At 46.1% G+C, this 21,312-nt stretch overlaps 1 protein-coding gene across 1 annotated transcript in view; it reads right to left on the minus strand.

Annotated features, from left to right (window-relative positions):
• The window catches only part of Chchd6 (coiled-coil-helix-coiled-coil-helix domain containing 6), a 212,976-nt gene that overhangs the window by 37,130 nt on the left and 154,534 nt on the right, over positions 1 to 21,312 (minus strand). The window contains exon 6 of the mRNA XM_028854394.1: positions 5,288 to 5,358. Coding sequence (XP_028710227.1) covers positions 5,288 to 5,358 — 71 coding nt within the window. The remainder of the gene's footprint in view (positions 1 to 5,287; positions 5,359 to 21,312) is intronic.

Here is a 21,312-nt window from a genome sequence, read left to right on the forward strand (position 1 = left end):
TGATACTGACGTTTTGGGCCTGTGATAACACAATAGACCATGTAGGGAACTTGTGTTAGAGGAGCCCTATTCACCTCATAGCAGCTGGGAAGCAAGGGGCAAAAGATGAGGGCCAACATCCTCTTCAAGATCATGCCCCTAATGTTCTAACTCCCTTTTTCTAGATTGTATCTTTTAAAGGTTCTACCATCTATCCTATGGCTGGGATCATATCTTAAATATCTATGACTTTGGGTGGGTGGGGCAGGTAAGATACCAACTGAGATCTCAGGCAAAGTAAGAGTCCTTGCAACCTTTTCCAGATCCCTCTCCACGTGTACACTGACAGTAGCAATAGCACACTAGAGAACCAAACTGAAAGTGGGCAATATACTATTCAACATAGCTCAGCAAGCAGCAGTGGTTATCCAGGCATGCTACAAACATACACAAAGCCACTGACTTTCACCTGGTAAAAACCATGCTGGTCCATTTCTACCTTGTCTTCAGAGGACAGGAGGATGTAAGAGTGACCTGTAACAATGAAGTCAGGCTCACAGGGCACCAGGTCCTTAAGGGTGAATCAGCCTCAGCTTCCTGCAGGTGGAGAGGCCCCTCATATGGCCAGAGGTTGCACTGCTGCAGTGGCTGTCACCTGGCTCTCCCTACCAGTCTGACATGAGGGTTTCACAATCCTGGGTGAAGCTAGTGTGCAAGAAGAGCCTTTCTGAAATAGGTTTCACTGTCCCTCCATCAAGGCGGGGACGCCTGTAGGCAGATGACACATACCTAGAGGGCATCTAAATATCCCCTATTATTCAGGGGACATGCAATGATCAGGCCTGTGGGGGTGGTGGGGAAGGGGCAATACACCAAAGGCTGTGTACATACCTTCCCTTATCTCCTTCTACCTGATTTGGAAAACCCTGTCCTCCCACATTTCCATATTCCCACTGTCACTCTAGGACTTAAAGTTTCAAGACTGTTATTTCCTGTCCCCAAACTGTTTCTTCCTTGGTGCTGTTTGCCAGCACTCTCCTAGCTGCAAGTGCTTCAAACATGGGAACAGAACCTTATGCCATTCCACCAAGCCCTCGGGCCCATTCTGACTGTACATCAATCCCATCCCATTCTCCTGGCTCTTCACAAGGTTATCTTTTTGTACACTATGAATATGTATTATTTTCACTGGCTTTATTAAGAGCTGAAAACCTATAGCTAGGCAGGATTTCTGGGGAGAGAGGATTCTGGGAGGAGGAAGATCAGAGTCAGGAGAGTCTCAGAAGTCTTGAGAAGATGCAGGGGAAACAGATGAACATGCTGCACTGAGATAAGGCACCAAGCCACATGGCAGAACATAAATAAAAATATGAGTTAATTTAAGTTGTAAGAGCTAGCTAATAACAGCCCTAAGTTATTGCCCGAGCATTCATAATTAATAATAAGTCTCTGTGTGGTTATTTGAGGAGCCAACTGGCAGGACAGAGCTGACCAGTGGTCTTGAAGAAAAACTCTGCCTACAAATGGCACCCAATGTGGGGCAACATATAGCCACATAAAACCCAAGAAAGCTTAGAAAAGATTCCAAACACACAAAACAGAGTCAAATGCAGATTCTTGGTAACCACCTTCTCTTGGGTAGGCTCAGGGCTAGTGGCAAACAGAGGAGCAGCTCTTTTAAGAGGCCCTGCTACCGAAAACTTAAATGGGATTCATGAGCAGCTGACGGCACGCTACTTGGTGGCAGCATGAATCCAACACCTTCCCAAAGTCGGGGCAGTTAACATGGCTCCCTAGTACCTCTGCCATGAGCAAGAATCTCAGGGAACCGAGTGGGGGAGCCAGCCACCAGCATGCCATGAGCTAAGTTGCATAGCAGTGTAAGTTTTGCTCATACAGACAAAAAAAGATTTCAGCTACACAGTAAAGACAGATCCAGATGAAAAAAACCTCTAAACTGGTTATAGTATGTTTAAAAATATACATAGGCTAAAGAGAGAAAGGAGAAAGACTATATATATATATCTCGTCATAGAATAAAAATAGTTTAAAAATGATAAAGTCCTTAAAAAAGGAATAAAGTAAAATAAAAATATTAATAAGCCACATAAAGATAGAAAATACACAGAGAGTCTGGATCCTATATGTTATTGTGTTGTCTTTGAGTTTTTTGAGTGCTGATGAATGATTAATAGCTGCTAAGAGATATTGGATTATGAAAGCTGCTAGATTAAACCAACCTTTATATTTAAAAAAAATCTTGACTTTAAAATGGAAGTCAAAAGGTATGTTGCTTAGGGAAAGAGGTTATACTTTTATTTCCACAGGAAATGAGAGGCTGTGGATTCATTCCAGGTTGATATGAATCAGGTTTGATCAAGAAAAGCGCCCTGAAAATCCTGGCTACAGATATAAAGAAATAAACCTAGAAAAACTACAAAACACATGACATATATTTTACCTGCCTAAAAATAAAATAAAAAAATAATCTTTGACTAACCTGTGTACAATACACAGCCTATACTTGTATTAATGCAGATATGTATGTTACCTACAAAAGTTTATATATTTTCAGATACCAAAAAAGATGAATGGCCCAGGTGATCCAGCATCTCAAAATGCCTCTGTTACAGTTTCCTCAGAGTTCTGCATCTAGAACAGCTTCAAGGCTGCTGGCTGAGATGGTCCACCCTCACAAATTACTCTAGCCAAGACTTAACAATTATCCTTCATTTTCTCAGGGTCCCTCAAAGATGCCAGTGCCCCCAGACAACAGGAAGCTCTATAGAGAAAACAATGCCCAAATTCGCAAAAGATTGGTTATGAATGTTTGTCATCATTTAAAGGGGTTGGTTATAAGTTGTTATTGGTCATAGTCAAGAAAAAAGCTAAACAAAGGAATTAAATTCAAAGATTTCTTTCTAAAGGAAAAAAAGGGGTATATGATATAGAAATGATGAGATAAAAGGGTAGACTATTGATTCTGCTTTAATCCAAAAAACAAATTTTTTTAAAAGATTTATTTATTTATTATGTATACAGCAGAGGGTGCCAGATCTCATTACAGATGGTTGTGAGCCACCATGTGAGTGCCTGGGAATTGAACTCAGAACCTCTGGAAGAGCAGTCGGTGCTCTTAACCTCTGAGCCATCTCTCCAGCCCCCAAAAACAAATATTAATGTCAAAATATTTTACATTGGTATGGACTTTGGTTTATTGGCACAAATTTAAAGTTAATTTTGTTATACTGCATGTATGTTTCTATTTTTGTTTAGGGTATTATGCTTATGTAGCTCATTTAAAAGTAATGTATAATTACAAAATGCAGGTTAATAGTCATCTATAATCAAATTTGTAGTCATATTAGGTATGTTTTCGAGTTAAACAGATACATTTAGATAGAGAGATGGTCTTCAAACACTTCAAAGATCTACAGAATATGGCATTTAAGGCTTTTTATAACAGTGAGATACGTCTGCTCCTGACATCACCAAATTACTTCAAAAAAGATGATGCACATCAAAGAATCTCCATATTGGAGTTTACTTTTTTATGGCAAAAGCTAGGCATTTGTGCTTTTGCCCTTGCAAAGCTAGTCCCTTGCTTCAATTGCTGATAGTAAACTGTCCAAACTGAACCAGCAGGATGTTAAAAAAAAAAAAAAAAAAAAGACTGCCAAACTTTGCAAAGACAAGGTAGGACAGCCCTTCAAAATTCCATGCTTCTCAAAAATGTCTGTCAGATATATTAGGCCTGTAGGCCAAAGTCGGATGCCCCAATGTTGCAGAAGAACTTTGGGTGACTGTCCAGGCAGCCAGATGTCCCTGTGGTTAGGTAACATTATACTCTTCTGGGGTCTTTGATGGAGTTAAAGACTTATTAATTAGACTTGAAGTTTTCCTTAGTTATGATAAAAGGTAAATTAGGTATAAAACTTAAGACTCACAAAGATAAATAAGAGAAATTTTCTCTAAATTTGCCAAATATAAATCAACTGGATCTTGTAACTGTAATTCTTACTTGATAACTGTTGTTATATATAGTTTTACTATGTTAAAGTTAAAATTCTCTTTTTTAATTAGACAATAATGGGGAAATGTTGTGGAACAATTTTTTTGTACACTATGAATATGTATCACTCTCATTTGCTTATAAAGACATGAATGCCTATAGCTAGGCAGGATTTTTGGGGAAAGAGGACACTGGGAGGAGAAAGGGTGGAGTCACAAGAGTCTTAGAAGTCTTGAGGACGTGCAGAGGAAGCAGGTGAACTTGCTGCACTGAGACAAGGTACTGAGCCACGTGGCAGAATATAAATAAAAATATGGGTTAATTTAAGTTGTAATAGCTAGTTAGTAACAAGCCTGAACTATTGGCCAAGCATTTGTAATTAATAATAAGACTCTGTGTGATTATTTGAGAGACTGGCTGGTGGGACAGAGCTGACCGGTGGTCCTGATGAAAAACTCTGCCTACAGTTATTCATAGCATTTTCACAAGCACTCTGTCACCTCACAGCTATTCAAACCTTCTCATGTTGCCAGATCAACCATTTTGTACCATGTTGGGCTTTCCTGGTGACTCACCCAATTTTCTGGGAGAGAGACTGCCAAGGAAGCAGAAGGGGTTGTAGGAGTTCATTGGATAATTCTAGTCTCCTGGCACAGAGACCATTTTCACACTTAAATGAGGCTTTCCTTCCCCAGGGATCTGCACCCAAATGATTCATAAACAAGCCCACACCTTCCTGTTTCTGATGTCCTGGTTCAGAGTGTTTGTAGACAGCACAGGAGCATGGCAGATGGGGTAGAGTGCTGGCCTATGAGCTTTTGACCTCTGTGAGTCCTTTTTATTTGGAAGCACAGCATGGAGTGTCCTGAGCGTGAGTGGCCTAGGCTAGAAGAACATTGTGTGTTCAGCAGGAGCAGGAAGCTCCCACAGGGGATATGCTGAGACACTCTCATCCCTACTCCTTACAAAGTGGAGGACCAGGACGAACCCCAGGTCCCTTGGAGCCTGTTCACTGCCCCTTACCTAGGCAGATAACAAAGCAGCTGCTGCCCTAGAGAAAGACAGTGGCTACAGTACACTGCAACGTGTTAAGGAGCTGGGAAGAGCTGTGTGCTAAACTGGGCAATTACTGACGGCCAATGGCTACCTTCAGCCCAGCTGAGGGGCTGAGGAACAGATGGCTGTCTTGTTATTAGAGAAATTTGCCATCAGGCAGGTGGTGGCAGGTTTCAAACCACACAAGGGGATTTTCACAAATGTAGGCAAGTTTACAAAGAACAATAAGCAGATTCTTACTTTATTGTGCTCTCTGCTTTTGAAGCCGCCTCATGGAATTGCTGGGAAGACAGTTTATATATCTCGACATTCTACAAAAAGAAAACACAGAAATGGTTACCAAAGATTGCCATCTCCTTCTGGAAGCTTGTGGGACAAAATCACACTAGAACTGGACAGATGCTAATATCTTAACTGGCGTCAGCACAGCTTATGTCCTAGCTCCCACAGCATGCTGACCACTGTGGTAGAAATCCAGAAAAGTGACTTTCTGACTTTTAGTTCAGGGCATGGCAAGCTGCAGGATACAGGTCAAATCTGCTGGCCACCTACTTTGTAAATAAAGTTTCATTGGCCCATGACGATATACACCCATGTCTCTGGCTGCTTGTATGCTATAGGATCAGTGGAACAGCTGTGGTGGAGCCTGCATGGTCTGAAGCATTTATTACTAGTAAAGAAAAATGTGTTGAATTTGATCTACTCCAATCTCTATTGGACAAGTGGACCATGGTGCCGAAAGAAGTCAAGTGACAAGCTAAAATAGCAAGGGGGCAGTGCCAGAGCTATCCAGTGTCTTAATTACTAGGCTCTGCTGCTTCCCATGATGCACTGTGGGAGGTTCTGAAGGCATGTACCTCGTCCTGCCTGAAGTTATCCATTGCACATATACTTACAGAGCCAGGCTGGCAGGGAAAGCCTAGGAGCAAGAACAAGCCAGCTAGGTTTGATCCTGGTGCCACATTGTGATAGTGGTTAAGTTGCTTAACTTGTTAGTCACTCTGGCCACACAGGTCTAGAGTAGCACTTTCTTTTTTCTCTAAAGCTCCAGCATCTTCACCTGCTCTCAGAGACTAATACTGACACCCCTTCTAGCTTTAGGACATTGCACTTCAGGTGGGAGTGCTCAGACCCATGCATGGTTGGATAGACATATAGGGGGTGGGGGAAGGCCAAGCCTGGAGGCTGAGACAGAGTGGGTCAAGTGGCCCCTGTGCAGAGGTGTAGGGTGAGTGGTCAGATGTCTTGAGTAGGGTATGAATAGCAGATGCCTTTGTGTGGTGTGCCAAGGTCAGGCCCTTTGCATAGCTGACTACATTCACTCCCGAGAAGGGACTCTCCCGGTTTCACAGATGAGCAAACAGCTTCAGGTTCATTAGTCAGTTCTTGCAACAAGTTGATGTGACAGTGATGGGACTGTGAAGTCTCAGGGCTGTGTTTCCTTGCACATCTGTCAGGCTCAGCCTGGCTCCACCGACCTACCTGCTGAAGAAAAGCCAAGCCAGTCCCTGGATGAACAGGGAGAGAGGTCTGGATCAGGGTTGCCAGAAGAGCACACCTTGTGGGGTGGAGCCCAACAATATCTAGAGGGAAGGGAACTAAGACATAGGACTTCCTCTAGGGGACCACAGGTGTACATGCAGGTCTGGGCTGCAACCAGACTCTACTTTGACCTGCTCTCTGACATCCCCACTGTCTACACTTTCAGGGAAGGTTGATTGAGGGGTCAGCATGGAAAGGAGACTCTTTCAAGGGAGCTTAGGAACACAAAGTCACTGGCAGGGAGGTCCTTCTCCAAGGCATGCCACTAACTCTAGCACACAACAGGCATGAAGTAAATACAGGTCTTCCTACAGCCTGGCAGTGGAAGATCTATATTAATGTTGTGCCCAAGAAGGTTTTCTGCTTCTCCTCTGGAGTCCTTGCACTCACATCAAGAGAGTCAGCTCTGCTTTAGGATGGTGTAACATTCCCTGACATGGCTATCCTGGCTGAGGCTAAGGGCAGAGGCAATCTGATCAGTATGTGCCTGTTCCTCCAGCAGATATTCTTTTGTGTCATCCTTGGGATCACTGGGACTCTGCTGGAGCCTTCTGAGGATGTGGCCTGATCCATGGATCCACAGTATGACAGCACTTTGGCGTGTGCTGGCCACAGTCTCTGGGTAAACGATTTACTTCCTCCAAGCTTTGTTTTCTTAACTGCAGAGTGACAGAAAACCAGGAACAGAGATCTCCCTCAACCCATACAGCACTGTGTAGTTTCTGAAGCCACAAAGAACCTCATACTAAGTTCCTTCCATGGAACCTGGTGTTTCTTTCCTCTAAGAAATCTGCCTGGCTCAACTATCTGAGTTTCTTTTCTTCTATATGTGTTCACAGGGTCAGGTCACAGGCTTCCAAGCCCAGCTACCTGCTGAGCCCCTCTCAGAGGGAGGACCCAAGGGCTGAGATGGGGCCCATCTACTGTGGGCAGACACAAGAGGAGCTACTGTTCTGGATGGTAAGCAGGACACATCTGTCCCAGGGGACACGGAGCCAATTATGTATGTGGTCAGTAGGATTTGTCATAGGAAGTGTCCACAGGCCAAGAAGTGGTCATGGCCACTCCACTGTAGCTTCCTCTATTTTCCTCAGGATGACTCAGTGAAAATCCCCAGCTGGTCCCATCCTGTCTGCAGACCCATGGCAATGGGCTTTGTCATAACCGCTGATCCAGAAGCACAGGAAGGTCTCTCAGCCACAATGGATGCGCATCATGTCACTACATTTGTTCATGAGCCCCTGGTTCTCCAGCCTTCTTCCCTGAGGACAAGAACCCTGTAGACTACTTGCCATCATTGTGGGCTTCTTGAGGACTGGCCAACTTGCTCATCCTGAGAACCACTTGGTATTGGGAGTGGGGTCCAAGGCAAGTGGAGCCTGTGCCCTGGCCATGTGGGGTGCTCAGACAACACAATGTCACAATTACAAATAAGCATGAGGCCAGTAGTTTGATGCTCTGTGGGCACCTACCAAAGCAGCCTGCAAATTTGATCAGATTGTCTTCTTGGAAGCTGATACCTGAACTGAAGCAAATCAAGGTATCTTTCTTGCTCCCTCTCATTGCCTCTGGTGGTTCTGACAATGGAGCTCATGGCCTAGTTCATGGGAGACTGACACTCCAACATTAAAGGCACTATTTTTGTCACACCATATTCTCCAAAAGTGAAAGCAGGGCAGGAGCCATAGTGAGTGGGTGAGCTTGCTGAGGTTTGTACCCCAGCCGCCCCATCCCACCTTCCTCTTTACACCCCCTTAGGTGAGTTCATGGCACACTTGTGAGCACCTTGTTGGCAAACAGTTTGTGGGCAAGTACTTTAATTAGAGAGCGTTCTGTGAGGCACACTGTGGGTGAGCACACTGAGAGGGAGCACTCTGTGAGCAAACACACTGAGTGAGCACACTCCGTGAGGGAGCACAGTGTGGGTGAGGGTTCTGTGAGCAAGCGCTCTGCACCTCCCACTATGTCCTCTAGGCCAATACATTCTCCTACTGCTGTAAACAGTGCTGAGGAGAAGAAGTGCCTACCTGCAGTTCTCTGTGTGAATGAACATATCTACAGGGAACATTCTAGAAGACAGGTTCTTGAGTTAAAGAATATATTCATTTTCAACAAACTAAAGGGTGAGCAGATATGAGCCAAGTGAGGAGGAGGTCTCATGAGGAGAGACAACAATATGGATGGTTTTCTGAGGGCAATGTGGGTATATGTGGGAAGAGGGGCCTGTCAAATGGTCTGAGTGAGGGCAGGGAGGAGCCAAGAGGAGCCCTGGGTAAAGCAGTCTCAACTTCAGGCTCAGAGCCTGGGTTGGTTGGTTTGTTTCTTTTGTGTCTCCTAAACAAGGTTTTACTCTATGGCCCAGGCTAGCCTGGAACTCAATATGTAGACAAGACTAGATTTGAAGTCGGATCTTCCTATCTCAGCTTCCTGAGTGTTGGAATTACAGGTCTTGAGCCACTACACCTGGTCAAGTCCTGTTTTTTTAGGTGAGGGAATAGCAGAGAGCCTTATTTTTAAAAGGACAGAGGTAGCAGTAGGTGATGGAGTCCTGTCCTCCCAGAGGGCCATCGACACTGGAGGGTCCTCTGAGGCCCAGGGACTGGCAGCCACAGACACCACAGAAGCTCATGGGCTTCTGGATGCTCTCTGATGGGCCTGCACTGGGCCCACATCATCAGTCCTCACCATCAGAAACTGGTGTTAGTTTTGGAGACTTTTCTTCCCCATAGATTCCTCAGGTTCCCACTTCTGGATTGCATTTTTCCCTGCTCTAGACAGCTGCCCCTCCTCCTGCGCCTGCAGCTGCTTCTTGAGCACATCTGAAGGCAGAAGACCTGATCTCCATTAATTAAATCTGCCATTAAAAATTAAATAACGTGAGTAAGAAGGTGTGAGTATTATCTCTGTGGGTTTCAAAAGTCGCAGTGTTTCTTCAATTACTTCCCAAGCAGTTTTCATATTTCATACTGTCTGATTTCTCCAAGGGCCTGGATTTGCAAGATCAAAAGAGAGTGTGAGGGTGAGAGAAGCAAGGTGGGAAGGCGGGAAGGCAGGAAGGCGGGAAGGAGAGGATGGCAGTAAAACACTTCATGGGCAGGAGACATCTACTTGCTGTCCCCAGGCAGAGCCAGGAGAAGAAGCAGAATGGGAGGGTGCAGGGGCACAGAGATCTGTGGCAAATCTAGCAAGTGCAGGTCAGGGTGAGGCCCATGTGTCCATGTATATGATGATGGTTATAAAGACAAGAGCCCTTATTCTTCATGCCTAGAAAAGAGCAACTCCTGGGCCAGAGCCCAACACAGACAACTAGGCCAAAGGCATTCATGAATGACCTACTAAGGGAAGCAAGGCTGGGCATCATAGAGACCCAGCTTGAGAGAGTGCACAGTGTTAGAGAGGACTGAGGTTCCCCAAGCTGACCAAGCACTATGGAGATACAGAGCAGGGCCATGGATGAGTCACAGAGTGAGGCTACAGGTGCTCAGGTCAGGAGCCCTCCTAAAGTGTGTCATGGGCAGGGCTTCCATGCCACCTCCTCTGCTTCTACTCTGTACAGTGAGAATAATGGAGTAGCTGGCACAGGCTTGGTGGGAATGAGGGGGGGAATACATTATAAAGTACTTATACAATGCCTGCCATACAGTAGACACTCAATAAATGTTTTAAGAACTTAACAAACATCCCTTACTTTATGCATATGAACCAACAAGGCCAGCAGAGTGTCTGGGAGAGTTCTGAGTGTTGAGGAGTGAAAGAAGGCTCTTCAGGGGGCATGACCTCCACCACCAAGGGCTTTTAGTCTCTTTTGCTCATAATCTATCCCCAGAGCCTATCAGAGGGCCTGGCACAGGAACTGCTGAATAAATGCAAACCAAGGCCAGAACCACATGAGTGATGCACAGGCTAGTTAGGAGGCAGCCACTGGCTGAAGCTCTAGCAAGACAGTCTCCTAAGCTCCAGCTCTGCACTGGGCCTGCACTTAGGGATCTGGCAGGCTACTGTAGACCAAGTTGGGGTAGCACATGGTATGACCAGGGCATAGGATACTAATGGCATGGCTTATGGGGGAAGAGAAGCAGGGATTGAAGCTCAGGAATCCTTCCAAAGTAGTGGGAGTATTTTAGCACATGCTGTGGGAGGATACAAAAAGCAACAGTCACATGTGTGCTGGCCCTAGCAGCAATGTACACAGAATTGGTATCCAATGGAGGTGAGGGGCATGCCCTTTCAGAAGGTTCAGGGGCCCTGCCTAGCCAGGCACTATAGTATGAAGGCCAGTTCCTGGAAAGCTCATAATAGTTAATCCTGAGGTAAGAACTTGGCAGATGAAGAAACTGAGGAGGCCCAGGAAGGCAAAGGGACAGCCAGGATGAAAAGATATCAAGCCAAAGAGCAGAATGGGACAGCCACAGTTTCTCCAGCAGTCCTCTACTTCCCTGCTGTGCCTAGCTGTGACTCAGGAAGAAAAGTAGTAAATAATGGGAGTACTGATACAACATAGATCTGAAGCAATTACAACCAAGAAAATTTATTCGAGGCTAGAGGTGGGGTGGGGTAAGGAGCATTCCTAGCTACATCAGTATAGGCTGGAAGGGGCCCAGAGCTGGAGGCCAGAGGGAATACCAGAACTTTGAGAGATTGAACATAGGACAGTCCCAGGCCAAGGTGCTGCCAGAGTAGCCAGCACTGGATGTCTGGGGGGGGGGGCAGAATCTGGAACCTACCAGCCTAATTGTCAGAAGCTTTTAGAGATGGAAGGAATGCTAAGAGAAGTAAAGATGATTAATGTATTCAGGATTTGGAGTCTCTAACCTGAAAAGAGTATACCAGACTTTTTTTTAAATGGTCTAAACTTTAGCATAATATATCAAGAGTGCGAGTGCTAGACATGGAACCACCGCACTCCCCAGGAGTACTGAAATTCAATTCCTTTAAGTGGCTGCACAGCTGATCCTAGCCAGAAATACCCACCCTGCACCACCCTGTAGAGAGGAACCCCCTTCCTGGCTTGCTTCACTCTACCCTAAAGCCTGCCTCCAGCCCCAGGTATAGTCCATCCCAAGGCCGATTGTGTCCCCACATCAAAGCCACAAGGTCCTATCTTCACCCTCACACTCTCTATTTCTTGCCTTCAGAACCTGTCTGTGGCAACCTAGTCCTCCCTAGGCTAGACTCTATCCTGCCTTCAACATAGTTCACAATTCTTGAGGCTCTGGGCTGGTTTCCTTGTCTGTTCTCCCTGTGAGCCACTCAGCCTCACATGTCCTCCAGCTCTACATTCCCACTGCCAGAAGATGATTTCGTCTGACTCAGGATGCCATTGGGTATCCCATTTCTGCCATAACACTTTCTTCCAGTGATGGCCACACCTATATCTCTTACCCTTAGAGGGATATCTGCCACACATCTGGGGTACTAATCCCAGTTTCAATGGATACAGAATGGCAGGTACCATCCTTAAGTCTGTTTACTCATGAGTCTAGTGGGCAGAGATTCCCAGTGATGCTTACAAATGTACTGAGGACACAGCCATGAATGGATCCAAATATGCCTAGCATGCCTAGCTCAACACACCATAGTTCTACCACTTGCTTCTTTTGTACATTTAGTAAGCATTTATTGAGTGCTTGCTATTTGCCAAGGCCTGCTCTATAAGCAGTGAACATGGCAGGCAGTGAGGGGATAAAGTCCTTGTTCCACAGAGCTAACAGTCTGGATATGGAAGAAGTAAACAGACAATTTCACTCAGTGGCAATGCCACTTAAAAGATCACACAGCACTTAAGGGGCTGTGGTTTTCAATAGCTGTCAGAGAAGGCCTCTCCCTCTGCCTGGTCACTTCAGGCAGACAGCTAACAGATGTGAAGTCAGGGTTTGGGCAGATGCTGAGGGGTGACTGCACTTGGTGAATTCTTGATAGCACAATGAGCACAGACAGACTTCCGGGATAAGAAGAATGGATACTGAAGGTCATCCAGGGCTGATCACACACGCAGAGCCTAGTCTAGGGACAGCAGAAAGCCACTGGAGGGTGTGCTAAAGGGGAAACGGCACCAGAAATCCCTTCTGGAAGGACCATGGAACATGCAGCAGCCTAAATGGAGGGCAGTGGAGGCAGCCTGGCTATCTGGAGGCTACTGCAGTGACCTTGGTGAGATGGCCAGGTAACTTAGTGGAGGACAAACAATCTCTAACAGCAGTGATGGAGAATGAGGCACAAACCTTAGCTTTGGTCTGTGGAGGTGACCAGCTCAGGACAAGGCTGGCATTTTTGTCAGGGTCTATTTGCTAAATCTTGGCTGAACATAGAAAGCCTATGTCCTTATTGTCTACAATAAGTATCCTACTGACTACACCCTGTTCCCTCTTTCTCTGTCCCTTCAACAGTTTCCTTCTAGAGAGCCTCCCCATCTCTCACACCCACCCCTGGTGTTTTCATTACAGTCCTGCACTAGAGAATGCCACCCTTCCCCCAACTCCTGGAGATTAACTGTCAATTATCACTGCTTCCTGTTCCTGGGGTCCCCACCTCTGCCTCCAGCTCACCATCCAGGCAGTGGTAAGAGTGATCTTTACAGACACTCTGGACTAGGAACTTGCAAAGACCCCTAAGATTCCCTCTGGAGACATAGCCTTCTGCTAATGACCGTGGTACTGTCCTCAATTTCTGGGTTCACTTGCAATGCCTTATTCTCAAAGCCTCCAGGATGTTCTAGACAGTTCTTCCTCTGCTAATCCTTCCCTGTCCACCTGGGGAGCTTCTATTCCTGCCTTGAGGCCCAGTAGCATCCCTTCCACTGAGTGACCACTATTCTTTCTCCCTAGTCAGACTTCTCATAGCCTTCTCCATGCTCTGTATTAAGATATGCTTTTCAGTAGTATTTCTCACTGTGTATTGCAATCATCTGCTAATTGTCTATCTCCCCTGGGAACTGCTTGAGCTCCAGGGTAGCTTTGTATCTTTATTGCCAATGCTTGGGCAAGCCCTGGGCCTAACCAATGAATACTTTTATTTATTTGTTTGTTTATTTATTTATTGAGACAAGGTCTCTCTTTGTAGCCCTGGATGTCCTGGAACTCATTTTGTAGGTCAGGCTGGCCTCAAACTTACAGAGATCTGTCTGCCTTGGCCTCTGAGGTGCGGGGATTAAAGGTGTATACCATCACACCAGGCCTAACCAATATATGAATGATTGAAGAATGGCTAAAAGGCATTTTCAGTTTATTCTGGAATGCTCTGTGCTCATCACCTTTGGCCTATATGATTAGATCTAAGTCCCTCAACCAGCAGGGCAATTCTGAAACAATTCTATCATACCCTCTCCTTCCTCTTCCAGGGCATCCCACCCTTACCTTTTCAGGTATCCCTCATCCCTAGGACATTAACCTATGCTCTTATTTCTTAACATAACTGCTATCTAAATCCCCTATACCTTTTCAGGTCTGAACTGCTAATTAGAGTCCTGGTGGTGTGGTTTAAGTGAAACCCTTCCAGAAGTATTTGCATTTGTGAAGAGGCAGAGGGAGAGGGAAACCACACACACACACACACACACACACACACACACACACACACACACACACACACAATCTCCCTGCCACTCTGCCACTCTCTGTTGGCTCTGTAATCTCAACTGTGTCTCCCAGACTTTCAGCCATTTCTAGGGTTTTGTATGCTTTACTGGGTGTGTAGCTGGGGTGGAAGAAGAATTTACTGTTTTATCCTTGAGCATGTTTGCTTTTATAAATGTGTACATAGCATACATCTACATCATACATAGTAACCAAAAACTTGCAAGGCTGTATTAATTGACAATAACTGAACATTTTCTTGAATGACTTGCACTGAATACTAAACGTGAGCCACCAGACATTCAGGTGTGAGAGGCTTTATCCAGAAACTCCTTTTTATGTGAGGGCAAGATTTGGATCTAGATGTGAGTAATCCTTTGGCATTTTGGTCTGGAAATGACAGAAGGTGTACCCTGTAGCTCCTTGTGTAGGGCAGATACCACAGAATTTATCAGAATTGAAGGAAAGATGACCTTTGTGTGTCTGACTCCTTTCACCAGAGCAGAGCAGCCTGCAACAGACAGGTAAGAGGGTGTTCCCCGACCCTGACCCAGCAAGAGATAGCCCAAGAATTCTCAGAAGGTTTTGTATTTGAGTACGTGAGAATGGGTCTGAAAAGGTGAATTCAGGGTTGTGAGTTTGCTACAGAAAAACTTCCCAGAAGTTCCTGCTAAACAGTCAAGAATGAAAAGGTCAAAGTCCTGTTTAAAGGGATGTAAGAACTAATCTCTGAGATTGCTGCAGTACTGAGAGGTCAGATTCACTTGTCCAGACGGAGTTTATGGCCAGGGATTGGAGTCCCTGCACTTTTTGAAGCCAGGGGATGGGTATCAGGAAGAATGGCTAGCACAGAGCTTGTGCCCTGTGAGAATGGAGCAGCCCTTAACCCGGATGTGCAAAAGCCAAAGCAGATGGAGGGAATTTCAGAGTGTACTTGGAGTAAGCAGGAGTGACGAAGTAATCTACCACTGCAATCACTCCACCCTCGGGGGATGGGGAGGAGGCCATGCAGCAGGAGTGGTGGCACTCCAACAAACACCAGGCAACCAGCCACGCTTTGGGACTTCTAGTTAGGTGGGTTTTTTTGTTTGTTTGTTTGTTTGTTTTTGTTTTGTTTTGTTTTGTTTTTGACATTTGCAAACATAATTGAATAGTGACTATCTAGAGTATAAAAACAAAATGACACAAAGAGTGCGAGTCTTAATTCTAGCTTTGCTACTGATGGGTGATGTGACCCTCAATAAAATTACATAGGGTCTCAATGCTGTGGTCTACACTGACTCTCTATAGAAACAAAGAGCACAAATTCTCAAGGACGAATCCATAGCTGTAAAGTTGGAGGCTGGAATGCCATGGTTAAGGAACAGCTGTAGGCCTTGGGGATCTAGCCTGCTAGTTCAAGCTGAGGTGCGCAGAAGGGCTGCGCATTCAGGCCACAGAAGCTGAAGACATTTCAGCTTTTTGTGCTGATCCTAAAGGTTCCATTTGCAGAGGAATTACAGAAGCAAGGCTGGCTGAGACTGCACATTCAGCAATTCTCAGCCTTTTGTGACAGGTCCCTTCTGGGAGACTCCTGAGAAAAGGTCTTATCTCTCTTAGAAGACTTCTGTAGGAAGGATGTGCCCCAGGCAGGCAGCTCTGAGCATATCCTGCCCCTTTCCTCACTGAAGCAGCCTTTCCACTTAGATTCTAGCTGGATGGTCTTAGGCAGTGGTGGCCTTGCAGCATGGAAGGTTACTGCTGAGCCACTAGGATCTACATGGCCCAGGAGTTCCATCAACACAGGATCCCTTGGGTCTCACACACACCCACTCTTGACAAGATTGCAGATTCATGCGTATCTGATGCCTGAGATACAAGGCAAGAAGAAGCAGGCCTCCCAGGGCTCTGTTTTTAGAGCATCATGTTGCTTTAAAAAAAAAAAAATATCTGAGTCTACTTGGTTAGGTCTTGTTCTTTGGCTTACCTTGGTTCTTATATGCTACTGCATTTTCATATCTACAATTTCATGTGCCTGACAGCCCCACAGGGCTCTAAAGGCAGCTGTGCTATGGCCCTCAGCTCAGCCTTTCCAGTGTAGGTGTATGGTTCCTAATTCTGGCTGTACTCTGGAATTGCTTGAGTCATTTTCATAAGCTACACCTGAGTCCACCCCCAGAGGCTGGTTGCTGGTACAGGCTGGGTCCTGTGGGCACAGGATGTAAAAAAAAAATGCTCTCCTCAGGGATGTTAATGTGAAGTTAAGGTGGAGAATCACAACCCGAGCTTATATCCTAGGTCTTCCACTTACTATTGTTGTGCCTTCAGGCAAGATGCATAACTGTACTCCATCTTAGTTTCCTCAACTACCCAATTAAAGTGGGAAGAAAACACCTAGTAAGTTTCTTCCTGTCCTCAAAGTAATGCAAGAATCAGGAGACCATAAAGGTGGAGAACATGGTACAACTGGCAATGCAGTTGTCACTAAGTCAGTGTGACAGTGGTCACTGATCCCCTTCACATGAGGTCACATAGAAGACCTGGAACATAGAGTAACTGATGCCATTGAGTCTTCACTAAGCACGCAACCCTTCCCCCTCAGGAAAGCTGCTTTCAAGTGATCCCCAAATTCTGCTTTCACTGTTTAGAAAAAGCCTAAGTCCCAGAGAAGAAAATTAGCCTGAGCTAGAGTCTGGAACCCACTGCCTCCTCTTGCTTGCAGGACATGTTAGGATGTGACATGTCCCTGCAGGCTCATGGGCTGAGTATGTGGTCTCCAACTATGTTAGGAGGTTCTAGAACCCTCAGGACATAGGACCTAGCTAGAGGAAGTAGGCTAGTGAGAGTGTGTCCTTCTCCCTTCCTGTCTCTCTTTTCTCTTTGCTTCCTGTTTGCCAAGGAGAGAAAGACAGTCTGGATCATAAGCTGCTGCCATTATAATGTTCTGCTGAAGCGCATGGGGCCAAGTGACCATGGAATGAATCCTCCAGTCAGCTAAAGGAAATAATTACACCCTTAGGTTTTTGGGTTTTCATTTTTTTTTTTTTTTTTTTTTATGCCAGGCATTTTGGTCACACCCACACAACATCCAATATAATGCCTCTTGGAGACTATGAGCTTTCAGGGTAGGTGCACCTGAGTCAATCCATTCCCTATACCTTTTCTTCTTCTCTGATTACTCTTGATTTCCTTTGGGGAATCCACATGGGTCTACAGAGGTGAAGGCTGGTGTGAAGTGTCCATGGTCAGGCATCTAGTACATCAATGCCCTGGTCCCAGTATGGTGAGTAGCTGGTGATGGTCCAGCCCAGATAAACTAAACTTAAGATGCTTGCTGGAATTCCAACACAAAGCACAACTTATGAAGTGAACTGTATGTCCCCCACCCCACTCTGATTATATGTTAAGTTAGCATATAACCTTACTAGAAAATAAAGGTCACCACAGATGCAATTAGCTAAATGAGGTCATACTGGAGAAGGGTGATCCAATCTAGCATGACTAGCATCATTATGAAAAGTAGAGATTTGGATGTGAGACACATGCACAGGGAAATTGTCATGTAAAAACTAGAGCTGCATCTCCTCCACAAGCCAAGAGACTAGTGGAGTGGAGAGACAGACCTAGAGCAGACCCTTTCCTAGCACTTTCAGAGGCTTTATGACCTGCCACATCGTGACTTGCAGCTTCCAGTCTCAGGAGCTTTGTTTGAGCTTGGGGTCCTTTGTTCTGGGATCCTAGCAAATATAGACACTTGGTGTTGCCATGGCAGATGTCATTTACCACTTAGCTGATGATGCAGCAGTACCTCCTTAGTACCAGGAACTGGCTCAAGGACCAGTGACCTAGGATCTCTTTAGGGGCCTGTGTGCTGGAGGACGGCAGACACAGTAAGCTGGCAGGGAAGGGAGGAGCTTACTGCTGCACTGCAGATGAGAAGAGACCATTTCCAAAGTGCTGAGACTTAAGTGATAAAGGAAGAAAAGGAGGAAAAAAAAAGTCAAACAATCCAGGCTTAAAGAGCCTGCTCCTTCACTTGTTATCACTATTGCCATGTGGAGCCAGGCAGCCCAGGCTTGGCAGGCTTGTTCCATCTCTTGGTACCCACATGACTACGTGGAGTTAGGTAGGTCAGGCTCAGTGGCCTTGTTCCCTGTTCACTTGCTACCTGGGTATCTGTGTACACGAAGTATGGTTGCTTATCATGGGGTAAGGGCATGCTGCCCAGCACAGTGCCTGGCATATTCAAGTGCACTGTGTATTTACAACCATGTCTGTTAACTAGTAACTTTCCAGTTAAGGAGAAAAGGAAACCTCAGAAGGGATGAGCAAGTAGCAGACAAACTTTCAAGTCTTTACCTTTCAGCTTTGCTAAGGAGGAAGTGGGAGGCCCAGTACTAGGCCTGCCTGTCTCAAGAGGAAGGCAGCCCATCAGGAAGTGAACTGGGCTGGAGAGGTGGTGAGTTCAGTGTTGAAGCTGTAGACCTGAGGAGCCTGGCCTGATGCTGCCAGGCCTATATCAGCCACATTCACAAAGCTTCATCCTGACAGTTGTTCAGGAGGGAGCTCTCCATGTGCTCCCCACCCTGTGGTTCTCACTGAAACATACGGTAGACTCTATGACCCCTCCTACAGACAAAGACTGAGGTTACCACCTTCCTTTAGAATCTCAATGGCACTTGGTCTATACAAAGCAAGTTCCATGCTCATCTTCCAATTGATTCTACAATGCAAGGCAGCTGGAGGAAAAGAAGGTATGGAGGATACCTCAGGCAGAGGCCCCATGGGGATACCCTGGGAAAAGGTCAGAATGGCCCGAGGTTCTCATCATTTAAGACATAAGAGTTCATTAAGATCCCTCAGCCAGAGGCCAGGGCACCATCTCTATATAGATTCGAAGAGATTCAGACAGATGGAGAAACCCGCACAAGGTCACAGATCCTGTGAGCAGCAGAGACAAGGTGGATATTCAGGTCTGTGTGATTCCCCACATCATGCACCAGGCCACTCTCCATCACACAATACTGAGTCCTTCAGTGAATAAGCAGAGAGCAACAGGGACAGGATGAGTCAGATGAGAGACAAGTATGCTCTGTTCCTAATATCTGTTAGAGGAACACTCTATCTCCAGCACATTAACCACAGTGTTGCCACTGTGTTAGTCCAAGAGAAGAAGAAAAATACTCGAGAGTTGCTAGCTACAGATAACACAACAGTCTTATGAAGAGAACCTTATACATATCATGGCACACAGACACACAGGAGGGCTCATGACACTAAAACACAGCCAGCCTCCATGACAGAGATGCCAGCCTGCTGGAACAGTTGATCCATCCATGGGTCAGATCTCCTCTACCAATCAGGGCCTCCTCACACTGAGTCTCTGCTCCCTCACCCCTTCCTCTGGTTGCCAGTGACACCATGCTCTAGCCTGGCCTGGGGGGAAGACTATTTGCGCAAGCTTCTTGGAGGAAAGCCATTATGGCCACTTGTGCAGCAGAGGGCAGGCGCTCCTTGTAACCACAGTGTACTGTGGTGAGTACAGTAAGGCAAGGAGGCCTGGGAGAGGATGTCCATGGAGTGGGTAGGATGTGCTAGGGGCAGAGAAGCTCACTTCTCTGGGAGCACACTGGACTGAAAGCATCACCAGTGCACACGCCCTTCTAGAAGTCATCCCAGTCTGCTTGCCTACACAGACAGCAGCTCAGGCAAGGGTGTCTTTTAAGGTGACCCCGGACACACAGGAGCATCCAATTCTCAGCCTGGCCAGTATTCTATGAGCATATCTAAGGAAATGAGATGAGCCAACCAGATTTCCAGAGGGATAAACAGAGAAGCAGGCCAGTAGACAATGGAGGTGACACAAGAGATTGCCATGGTGGTCAGGGCCAAGGTAAACCAAAGCCACTGGAAAGAAATGCTAAAGAGGCCGGAGAAAACCTATGCGTTCACAGACCCCAGGCAGTGGCCAGCTGACACAGCCCAGTACAGAGGAGAACCATGGCCTGCCTCTTCACTCCTAAGATAAACTTCCACTTCTGGGGCAAAGGACTTCAATCTAACTAATGCACTTCTAGTCAGGTCCCCATGAGCAGAGTGGAGCTAGCACAAGCCCTCCAGGGTCCAGTGGGGGGAAGCCTGACATGCCTGAGGCAAAGAAGGACAAAATTGCTTTGAAATTGCCTCTTTTATCTTGAATTGTAACTTGAATTTTCTGTGCTATTCCATAATATCAGTGTTTGCTTTAATATAAAAATAGCATTTCTCCTCTCAAAGCTTTGTGTCAATTGGATGTACCAGGAAGACATGCCCTTTTTGGTCTGTGGTTTCACATCCCATATCCCAGGGGTGGGAACACATACTGGTGGGCAAGTACCTGGAGGGACAAGCTGGGCTAAGGACTTGCACCTACAGATTAGGTACCAGAGTGCTCTGCTGTATACAAATTGGCCTGGATATGACCAGGGCCATTTAGGGCCAAGAGACCCAACTCAGGCCTGGCAACCATGCAGCTCTGAGCACCTACAGTTCCCAGAAAGGCTGTGGCTCAGCCCCACTCCCTCCCATCTATGCCATGTACATGAATGCCAGAGGGGACAGTAGTGTGTGGAGATAAAGCCAGGAAACAGCAAAGGGCCGTGTTTAGAGAGAGGAGCCACATCTTCCTGCCACGATGCCCTACAAAAACCATGAAAAAGCACAGCCAAGACCCAGGGAGTTTCAGGAAAATGCTTAGATAATGGTGAGTTAGCTGCTGAAAAGGACAGGAATGGGAGACCTACGCTTATGCAGCCCACAGGACACTCAGAATTCTATGAACACCCCCTTCAGCATGTGCAGAGGGCAGCTCTGCCCTGTCCGCTGCAAATGGGCAGCTGGATACGGTCATTCCTACTTGTCATCTCCAGTGCTGGCCCTGGTGAAGTTCTTCCTTCTAGAGGACTCTCAGAGGAATCCATTCCTCTTCCTATTACTCTGTGCCCTCCGGCAAGTCACCTCAGTCCTCCAGGTTGTAGCAAAATGAGGCAATTAGATCACATTGATTTGGAGGTTCTTTCCAGTTGGAAGAATTTATTATTTTAGCTAGGTTACAGTTAACAAGAATGAGAACAGCTTCTCCATCCCAACAGAAGGAACTGTAAGACATATTATTAAAGTAGAAAAAAAGCAAGT

Source organism: Peromyscus leucopus, chromosome 3, assembly GCF_004664715.2.
Source record: "Peromyscus leucopus breed LL Stock chromosome 3, UCI_PerLeu_2.1, whole genome shotgun sequence".
NCBI classification, from domain to species: Eukaryota; Metazoa; Chordata; class Mammalia; order Rodentia; family Cricetidae; genus Peromyscus; species Peromyscus leucopus.